Below are 11313 nucleotides of genomic sequence, written 5' to 3'. Positions count from 1 at the left end.
ACCGAGGATGAACTCCCGTTACCTAGTTAAGGGCCTTATGACATTTCCGACCGCACTCGAACGCATCACGAGCTGAAGGTCTCCTCTATTGACAAGACCACGCCCTGTGGAATGGGTGCCAATACCAAGGTTTCTACCCCGCAATGCAAGCTGTAGTAATAAGGGTATAGGCTACGACCTCTATGTCTACGACATAAGCATTGGACAACCACTCTCTTAATACCGGGCATGCATTAAGGTGTTTCCCCATTTTTGGTAATGTCTTGATGAACTACATGAACGCACAGTGCGCTGACTGGTCGAAGGCGGTTTTCGTTTTCTCTGGACTTCTGGTTTGGATTGACAGCAGAGGATGATTGTGGTGTTGTTGCTGAGCGCCTGTTTGTCAGTGGGTGAGTAAGTGTAAAATACTGCTTTGTAAGAGTTTTCATTCAGTTTAAAGACTCAGCTGTAAGTAAAGTAACGGTGAATCGGTGGTAGCCTCAGGAAGTAGGCTGACTATTTCCCATAGCCTACATTTACCCGCTAGTGTGGAGTGGACAATTTCATTACCCTTTAATTCTTCTTTCCAGTCCTACACTTTTGGAGAACATTTTTGCACTTCTTCCCTCACAACATTTCTTTAACACCTGTAGGTTATGCAGTGCTTACTGATTATACTTTCATGTGTAGTCCTATGCACAAAACATAGATCAGCTGAGCTCATAACATAGAATGAGTAGGGTATAGGTTTAATGCATTGCATACCATCATACCACCAGTGTTGCACTGGTGTTTTGAGTTATGTAGATGAGTCCGAGTCGTGCAATGCTTGTAAAGCCTATTTATTTTAGGTTGCCTTGTGCTTAAGGCCTAAATGTTTAACTCATCCTGCAAACACGACAAACAAAACAAAACATTTGTACATTAAAGAACTTTTGGTGCCTTTTTTAATATTTTTTTTTAAGGGATCAGTAGGTCACTTTTAATTCTTGAAGTTCATTCAGCTAAATCTTACTTCAACAGCCTACTTTTACTCTCAACTATTAAAGGTGGAGTCAGCGATTTCGGGGAAACGCTTGTTGTCAAAATCATGTCAAAATCAGTGAATATCTCCTCAGTCCTCACGATCCGCTTCATGTCCACAGACTACTGTGTGTGCACTGAAAACAATTCTGGTACACAGCCATGACTCTGCAAACTGTTATTTAAACAAAGAGTTTGCTATATAAACAAACAGGGCTTGCAGTAGCTAGCAACATGCCCTTTCACAGAGCCTAGGCTGAGTATTAAAGACACAGCGATTCTGGAAAATGCTTGTTGTAATCTTGTCCTCAAGATCCGTTACCTGTCCGTACTGTGTCTGTCCGGAATATAAATCTGGTGTTCATTCATAGCTTAGGCTCTGTAAACTGGTATGTTCCTAGCTACGGTGGGTCCCTTTGTTTACATACCAGTTTACAGAGCCTAGGCTGTATATCAACACCATATTTTCTTCAGCGCACACACAATATTGATAGGTCGAGGATCGTGAGGAGATATTCACTGATTTTGACTTACAGTATTTGGACAACAAGCATTCTCTAGGATAGCTGGCTCCCCCTTTAGTTTTTGATTGCAGGACTTTCCCTTGGAACAACGTATTTTTTCATTGTGGTATTTGCTGCCTTTCTTGCACATCTCTGAACTCATTCCTGAGCATTTGCAGCTGGTTCATGTTAAGGACCTATGATATTATTTTTGATTTGATTTGATTACATTTTTTTCAGACATATCAAAAAAAAGAAAAATTAAAAGCATGAAAATACAATAAAAAAAATATGTTCAAATGATTTCACAAAAGAAATAAAAATAAACAAAAAATAAACAAATAACATATTGAATTGATATGCCTGAAAAGGAGTAGGAAGAAGTATAAACTTATTTGATCCTACCCCTTTTCCACAGCTCAATAACTTATATTTATTATATTAGCTTCCTGTGTTCTTTATAATCCTTTTTACAAATCTATACAATTAGTTATACTATATTTGATACAATCCATACAAATATACAACTTGATACTATAATTTTTTTTATATTTATACAATCCATATATCTATATCTATTATATACATACATACATCTATACAAAAATATATCTATTATATGCATTTATACAATCCATATATCTATATCTTTATATTTGTACAATTCACATATCTATATCTATATATACATGTATCCACATATCTATACAATAAATATATCTATATACAAATATTCATTCAATATGATGCACCATAATTACACTTTAAATATATATATACAATATATACAATTTCTTTATTTTTTTTTTATATACTTTCCTTCTTAAATCTCTCCCTCATCCCTGTACCTTTTAAAAAATCATTGCTTTGAATTTTTTTTTTAACTGAATCATGTTTGGACATTGCTTTAGCTCCGTGCTCATACCATTCCACAGTTTCACACCACCAATTGAAATGCATTGACATTTTAAATGTCAATATGGTGATATACTGTGAAATAAATGTTCTTTAAAAGTACTTTAAAATAAAACGTCAGCATTTCCATTACCTTCCTACTTCTGCAAGAATGGTCATGATGTTGGCATTACATTTTATTTTCAGTGGCATTTAGAAGGTATTAAAAAGTCTTCAATTTACCTAGGGGATTCCTGGGAGTAACCTGTCAGTGTTTTTGTTTCTGCTGGTCCTCTTCTCTCTAGGCCTAGCATCGGAGGAGCAGTACGGGAACACATACAGGATGAGGCTACACAGAAATGCCCAATCCATCGAGTTCAGCAAAGATCATTACGCCACAGATGGTGCCGTCTTTTGGACACGCGACGAACCTGCCCAAAAAAACAGCAGGCGGCACAGGGAGAACAACGACTATGTGATAAAAGCAGTGACTCAGAGAGACAGTGGTCTCTACATCATGAGAGACAAAGATCATAGATCACTTTCCACATTCTACCTTCATGTAAAAGGTAAGGATCCTTGGAAGTTCTCAATTTTATTTTCTCTTAAGACATCGTGCCATACACACTTTTTTCATGGTCATTTGGTTTTAAGCATTTGTAATATCAAACCGGGCCTAGGTCAAAATACAAAAGAACATTAACAAACAAATGTCAATATTGCACTTTTTTCAGTTACACAGCCTTATGGGTCATGATAATACCGGGTTTATTAAAAAAAAAGCAAGTCAGCCTATTATCCCAAAACACTGACCACAGCTGCCATGCCACGTGAAAGACAAAAACTCACAAACTTACACAGAGTTCTGAAGCAACACATGGATGAGTGATTGGTTTTTGGGTGGAGAATCATTTTGATATCCTCTGTCTTCCAGCACTCGAAGAGACCGTTACACAGAATGTTGGTGATCACTTCAGCTTCACCGCTGATCTGCCAGCTGAGTCCTGCAACATCAAGCACTACTCTGATTATGGGGATGAGACTTGGATAGTTTCTCGAGGCCGTCTTCAGAGCTACTATATGCCTTTTGACGAGGGGTTTGAACTGTTAAGTCCGTGCGGGATTACACACGAGGACCTCCCAATGGCTAGCAGCGGGCACTTTGAGGTCAAAGATCAAGAAGGTGACATTGCCTTACAAGTGTTTGTGATAATGAGTGAGTAACAAGCTTTTTTGTTGTTGTTCAAAATAAGTGTCGGCTGATTGTGTTAATAAATCATCATCTTGTAGCCTACTTTTAGTTTTTTAGCTTTTTTGTTTTGTTTATACAAGGCAGTTCCCAAAAGTTTCATAACTATAGACAACTCAGTCCTATTACCTAATGTGTCGTATCATGTCTCGCACAGCCAGACCAAACTGCATCTAGTAGTATAGTCTGGATCCAGGCTATTTAGTTTCTAGTATTGTGGGGGAAAACAAGGCTGGGCTGGTTTTGTTTCTTTAACCAATCACAATCGTCTTGTGCAGCGCTAAGCCCAGGAAGCCACTACGTGTCCTTTCAAAATAGTGAAATTTGGTGCCGACCATGGACCTATTATAAAAGGTGCACACCAACACAGTTATTGACGTGTCGTGTGGCGTGTGCGCGCATGTATTGTGTGCGTGCAGCAACATTATGAGCTGGATAGGCCCTACTATCAAACCATATCAAACACACGCTCGCACTTTCTGTTGTCTCCCGTTCTGAGTGGAGCATAAACAGTAGACTACAGCGGGGAAGAGGAAGAGGAGGAGGAAGAGGAGGAGTTTGACAACTAGTATTACGCTCCCGGCTCCATTAACTGGGAGTGCGATACTAGTTGTCTATATCCGGCCAGCCAGACTACCTAATCTGTGACCCCTGAGCAGTGTGTTTACACCTTTTTCCCTTTCACTTTCACATACTGTACCTATTTACTATCTTCAACCTGCTTCTAAGTCTGTAACTAATGACTTATGGAAGAGTTACCATCACGAGTTCCGAAATGTGTTATGTCCAAAATCACTGTACAGTGATTCACATCACAGGAATGCAGGGCTTTCCTCACATTTGAGGGACTGGAAGCAAAGCAGAAGAAAATATTTGACATTGTTGCAAATTGCGCGATTAATGACTTACACTGTTGCTAATGCATTTTCTGTGGATTCCTTGTTTCAGGACCCCCGTTTGATCCAGCTTATTTTGGGATTGGTGTTGGCGTCTTCATCGGTTCACTTATCCTTTGTTGTTGCTTGAAGCGCTGCTGCTGTGGGAAGAGCTCCTCCAAAAAGGACAAAGCTGTGACTCCTGAGGCTGAACCTGCTGTTATGCATTATGACCATGAGGTGAACACATTCTGCATTCAAAACTACCTGACAGGCATGAGCATGTGTGTGCAATAATGTTCAGTTAAACGTCCTGCTGTTTAAGTCATGTGCCCCCATTGTTGTTTCATTCAAACTGCAGCCTGTTAGACCGAGGCAAGAACCAGTCAGTCTCTACCCTGCTCAGCCTTCTTATACTCCGACTGTCCCGCTGGTAAGTCTGTGTTTGTTAGTGTGTGTGTTTCCTTTGGTAGAAACAGTTTATTCTCTCCCCTCTCCCCTACTAATATGTTGTGTGTCTCTCCTCTCTGCAGATACACAATCCAACTACCGTGAATGTGCCGCCGCCATCTTATTTTGAGGTATGACCTGATCAGTCTGAGCAAACATGGACACACACAATACACACACAGACACTCAAACACTTGATAAAAATAATTGCAGAGTTCACGTAGTATTAGCAGTATTAGCATTTGTTTAGATGATTTGTCCTAAAGGTTTGAAACCCGCAAGTGTGACCTATTCATAAAAAAACCTTGCTCCATAGCGCAACTAGTGGTCACACCTCCACAGGGTTCCTTTAAAGCTCACATATTATGCACTTTGCTGTCAATTTTATATGGTCTAAGTAGTCCCTAATACTACCTGTTCAGATCATTTATTGTAGCAAGCCTCTATACCCTGATGTTCCTCTGGTCTCCGGATGACCTATATTGGTGTCTGCAGCCTGCGATCTGGCTGGCCCCTCCCACCTCTCTGCCGGGCCCTCCCACCGTCTCTGCCGTGCTCTCGTGATACTAGAGAGACACTGCGTGACTGCGAACACAGGCTGTGTCTTGATTCAGAGACCACGCACTTGGTAGGACGCAGTCTCGCGGTCTATGAAGGCTATAGCCTATGAAGGCCGATTTTAAGGCCGGTTCCAAGGCCAACGAGCCTTGTTAAACGAGACGGTCTCCGCAGGTCTCCGTTTACGAGCATTTCTGGTTTACGTAACAAGCCGTTACCTTGCGTGACGACTCGCCGCTCCTGTGCTGCCTAGCAACCCTGATTGCTGCCAACGGAGACAGCCCTGTCAATGGAGGAAAAAAGAAAAAGAAGTTGCCTACCAGACGAAAAGAAAAAAAAGTACAAGAAAAAAAGAAAGGAAGATAAAAGTTAAGAAGATGGAGCAACACGTTGCTGTTTTGTTATTTTTTATTTTATTTTATGCAATCTCTGAAAAAAACGCAATGAATCTTGGGATATGTTGGGCCACGAAGGATACATCTGATGCAGCCTTCAAAACCGTGAAACGAAGGCTGCATTTCACGACCGCATATGAGGAGCCTTGCAAGGAGCCTTGCCAATGGGACAGCCTTTGCGCGCCGCTATGACGCAATCGGTCTTCAAATGCAGCCTACGTAGGCTGCAACCAGGCTGCAACCCCTGAATCAAGACACAGCCACAGTGTTAACCCGGAGCGAAGCCATACTTTGACATAACAGTTTGACATGATTAAAACCAGTGAAAACAGTAGCTTCAAAGTTTGATTTCTACAGGAATAACTTCCCACCCTTTGTGGTGTTAAAAACGAGGCATTATTAAACTCAAATGGGAAAGCTAAGTTAGTGTAATAGAAGCAAACATTGGGTGCTACATCCGAAGCTACATGTGCGCTAACGGCTAAAAGTAACACTCAGACGATTTAAAACCAGTGAAAACAGTGGCCTCACATTTGGTTTCTACAGGAATAACTTCCCACCCTTTGTGGTGTTAAAAACGAGGCATTATTAAACTCCAATGGGAAAGCTAAGTTAGTGTAATAGAAGCAAACGTTGGGTGCTACTCCCGAAGCTACATGCTACACTAGGTACATAACAGGCAAACAACCATTGAGGAGATTCCTTTTAGTTTCACCGATGGAATTACTACACAAGTAGTTCCCTAAGCTTTGTCTCGTTATAAACGCGGCATTATTAAGACTGCTGTGATTAAGATAAATTAGTGGATTATAAGCAGAATGCTTCTGTGTTGGTTTAAGCAACACTCTGCATGGTTTGCTGTACTATGGGCATCTTGTCGCTTAGCGGGGAAAACAACATGGCTGTCGCTCGGAAAATTTTCCAGAGGATCTCGGGGCAGTGGACCAATAAGAAATGGGGGGGAGGGGAGTTATCATAGAACACTGCACGGTGGAAGTTTCTGGTTAATAATGTGGGGGGGAAGCATGGACACATAAAGAAAATATGGGGATGTGGCTGTGCCGACTGTGACGTAATAGTCGGCGAGAATTCTGACTGGAGTATATTGGGGGGAGCGGTGGGGGTTTCAGAAAGGGGGAGAGTGAGAAAAGGAGAGATTGTTATTTTTTTATATATTTTGGCAGTCTCTAGGCACACCGTGGACCCATGGATATGTTAGAACACATTTAAAAAGTGCATTTAGCATAATATGTGACCTTTAATGTCTCATTTCTCAACATTGGGGGATTCAGCAGTGTTGTGATTAGTGACTTGCTACCCGTGCTATTATCTTGTTAAAAAAGATGCTGCCAAAAGATTCCTCTTGGATATGGTAGAGGAATCATAATTCAATTCCCCTTACAGTGGCCCAATTTGCCTTTAGGGTGCATGTGCTATGGAGAAAAAACGCTATGCAGAATTACTGTCTCTCTGTGTTTTGTTACAGAGAAGAGAGAAGTGTTATATCTTTGGTTATTTATTTATACATGTTGCTTATATTGTTCTTTGTGTTCAAATCTGTTCAGGTTATTTGTCATTAAATGATACATTAAGTTAAATGTTATTATAAATGTTATCTAAATAAAATGCTTTTCAAATTTCAAAAATCGTTGTATGGATCGAAACGTGGGTCAAAAATCGTGATACAAATCGAGTTGTTGTATCGTTACATTCCTAGTGTGGAACTGTTTCAGCATAAGTTTAGTCAGACAGCCTGAGTTTTGTCGCTGTTGCTCAAGACATGGCCACTCATCAACCCCCGCTAGTAAATTTTCTGTGCCGCCATTTTTTTGTTGAGTTAGGGGTGGATGATGCCATTATTAGTAACTATCTTCTCGTCCTTGAAGGCCATTGTAGCTTCTGTAATTACTTTAAAGTGATGGGTTTACCAAGGGAGCGTTGCAATCTAGAACATTCCCCATATGGTGACTCTAAATATTCCGATATTACACACTGCACCTTTTAATTCAGGCCTTTTCCTGGTGATACACAGTAACATGTTTGTCTTTGCTCTCCAGGTTCCTGCTCCAGCAGCGCAGCCCGAAGCACCGACAGTCCCAGTCCCCGTCCCCGTCGACTCCGACCCCGGGCCGCGCTTTGAAATTTCCTTTCCCTCTGCTCCACTGCTCAGTACAGAATATAATGTCTGTAATGTTTATACCTCAGACAAACTCAACTTCCTGTGAAGGCCTTGAAATGGAACATTCAAAAATGTTACTAATTCTTTGATCGGTGTGACATTTGTCATTATGGGTAATGTGTCCCTTCAACGATGGCTGCTTCATGTTCACTGAACTGACATGAGAGTGCTATCAATCTTCTGAGAGACAGTGCTGTATTCTCATCAAGTGAATATCTTTCTTCGTTCCTGCGGTTCTGTCAGGGACACATCATTTGTTGCAGACCAGACCTTAACTTGATCATTTTTCAGGGAAGACAGTAAACATAACATAGCCTTATCTCTCCGTCTCTCCGCAAAGCTCTCTATGTTTAAAAAGTAGTAGACGTTGCTGTGTCCTTCGTCTTTCATCTAGTAGTGTATTTTAAAGTGGTGTGTTGTATTTGATGCCTGCATTACACCGTTTAGTGTAGATCCAGAATGAGAATTAACTTCACATGAACTGTGGATACTTAACATATCACCAAAATAACCTTTTTATAGGCATTCAAGAGTCCTGCACACACATATCTAAATGTTTTAAAGTTGTATCATAGCGTTTGTGTAGATATACTGTATGACAGCACTGGTTGCCTTTTCCTACAAACAACTCTGCACTGAACTCATGTCGATGTTGCGCTTTAACCCTGTAGCGCCATACGTATCATATTTGATACATAATCTTTGAGACCTTGTAGTGCCGAATCGTTTCCCCATGGCGACAAAGACAAAGGCGGTAGACTGGACAGTTCATCAGTTTCAGGTTTATTTCAGGGATACCATCAGGACATTTTACAGGAGGATTTCATGGTAGCATCGAAGCAGCAGGCTGAGAGCCGCAATGGCACTCTCTTAAAGTTACAGTACTGCGTTTATATCTCTGTGTGAGGTGCACCACGTGTCTTAATCTTCTACAAATAGACAGATCGTTTCACCACAACAAGTGGAACACATGTCCTTACATAGGTGTTTTCGTCTCTCACCAGTGACCTTCCAACCTTTAAGACTACCCGCGCAGCAAACTCTGGTCAATACAGGCCATTTAAATCCACTACAACCTCTTCATCATCAGTGTGATAAATTTCTTCCAGTGCCGGGGTAAGTTGTAACACATGTGTTACAACCTACCCTGGCACTGTTATCCATGTTTAGCTAGCTGTATAAGCATGGTGCTTTGACTTTAGCAAGAGGGAGATACACCATTCTTTACTAGAGAAACTATAGTTTTACCTGATACAACTCATTTCAACTCTGTCTCTACACTATCAATAAAGCATAAAAATGCCAAAAAAATATCTTGAAGAAAAGAAAAAAAAAGGTATTTCTCTCGTACCTCCGAGAGAAATGGCGCCAACAACTGGAAAATTTCCATGAGTGATCGTAAAGGAAGTCTGAGGAGACTGAAACTGTCATGTGGCTCATTTCTGATCCCTGATTGGTTGAACTGGTGATGTTACAACTCTACCCGTGTTACTTTCATACCCGGTCTCCCCTACTTATTAGGGATGGAATTCCGATTCCGAGGTCAACGATTCAATTCAAAATCGATTCTCAATGCATCTCGATGCAATTTTTTTTTACGTACATACCTATGTGTGATTTTCAAAAATATATTTATATACACATCTGAGTTTGCTACTCAGAGTTTGCTAATCACTTCCTACTTTTGTGATGATCATTAAATACAATCAACAGATGAATTACCTTCTCTAATATTGTATTAGAGAAAAAGCTTTTCTTGTCACAAATATGACCTTCTATGACCAGCGCAATGCAGCTTGCATTTCAACACAATATGGAAGTATGTAAAAACTAAACCGATTCAGTTTAATTTTCTTTCTACTCTTGTGAATCATGTTTCTATTCTATTCTATTATTATTATTATTATTATTATTATTATTTTTTTTTTTTTTAGATATTTTTTGGGCATTTTTATGCTTTATTGATAGTGCAGAGAGACAGAGGTGAAATGGGGCAGAGAGGGGAGTGACATGCAGAGAACGACCGCGGGGTGGGAATCGAACCCGGGTCTGCTGCTGGGCCCGGCCCGGGAGGGGGACACCTTACCAACTGAGCTAAAGGCGCCCCAATTCTATTATTTTCTATGTCATGTCAACACATTGTGCAAAAAGTATGGCTTGGAATTCAGCTCTCATACAAAAACGTAAACAGACACAAAGCCAGTGCAGGTCATATGGGTTTGCTGCTCTCTGCCCTTTTGTCCCCACTTTTAACAACTCACACTTGTGTGGTGTGCATGCGCAGTGGCACAGGAAATACTAGTATTAAATACTAGTAAAATAAATCGATTACTAACTTTTATGAATCGATTCGGAATTGTTCGAGAGAGAATCGCGATTAATCGGAAAATCGATTATTTTTCCCACCCCTACTACTTATGCATACAGCATTTAGTCTGTTCTGTTATGGAGATGACGGTCAGCGAGAGGTGGGCTGTAGAAGCAAACGTCAGCCTTGTAACTGTTGCAGAGGGGTTTTTACACCTTTAAGAGGTGTAAAGAGAGGGAATTTGTGAGTAATAAAATTCAAACTCATATATGTTACTTAACCACTTGACTTTATTTTAAACACATTCATATGTTACAGGCACTGCACATTCCTAACAAGAGGCCCCTGGCCTTCACATATATGTAAGAGCACATGAAAACATTAAACGAGCACGAAGAAGACAGTTTTGGTAGATAATTGACCGTCTGCCCTTCTCTATTTTTGTAACTCTGCACATCTCACAAGACACAAGCGTAGCTACCTAACTTTTGAAATCATTCCATTCCCCAGAGTTAGAGATAACAATTGTGGGAGCTTAGCTCGCATGACAACCAGCATAGCAACGACCTACAGGGCCTTCACTCCCCAAAAGGAGAGTGGAGAATTCTTACAGGTATCTTCCACCATGGGATGGATGGCGCGCTAGGGGAGGTCAAGCCTGGGATCTACGGCCTACTGTCGACCAATCAGAAGCACTGTGTATTTTACTAGGCCTATGTTACAAACATTATTTTGGGGTCTTAATGGGGAGGTTGGTTTCAGATAGGCTAACTAGGCTACATGTGGATTAGCTGCAAAGTGGACTGTGATTTTCCAAACCTGTAAGAACCATGTACATGCTTTTTGCTCACTCAATTTAAATAATAAATGTTTAGGATTTGAAATAGATCTTCTAGC

The 11313-nt window shown here is 40.7% G+C and overlaps 1 protein-coding gene across 2 annotated transcripts; it reads left to right on the top strand.

Annotated features, from left to right (window-relative positions):
• The first annotated feature begins 163 nt into the window (after positions 1–163).
• Positions 164–11272, top strand: LOC307256657 (uncharacterized protein). Of its 2 annotated transcripts, none has more exons than XM_080035709.1 (7): positions 164–392; positions 2708–2971; positions 3337–3585; positions 4600–4766; positions 4888–4959; positions 5060–5107; positions 7987–11272. In XM_080035709.1, exons 1-7 carry the CDS (start codon positions 353–355, stop codon positions 8152–8154), a joined length of 1008 nt encoding a protein of 335 aa, XP_079891835.1. In that variant the 5' UTR covers positions 164–352; the 3' UTR covers positions 8155–11272. The 2 variants fall into 2 exon arrangements, with proteins under 2 accessions (XP_079891835.1, XP_079891834.1); XM_080035708.1 differs by having other exon boundaries at positions 3337–3618.
• Positions 11273–11313: the final 41 nt, after the last annotated feature.

This window comes from Ammodytes marinus (genome assembly GCF_949987685.1).
Source record: "Ammodytes marinus genome assembly, chromosome: 10".
NCBI classification, from domain to species: Eukaryota; Metazoa; Chordata; class Actinopteri; order Uranoscopiformes; family Ammodytidae; genus Ammodytes; species Ammodytes marinus.
The sequence above is the reverse complement of the archived record's forward strand: the minus strand, read 5'-3'. Positions and strand labels throughout refer to the sequence as shown.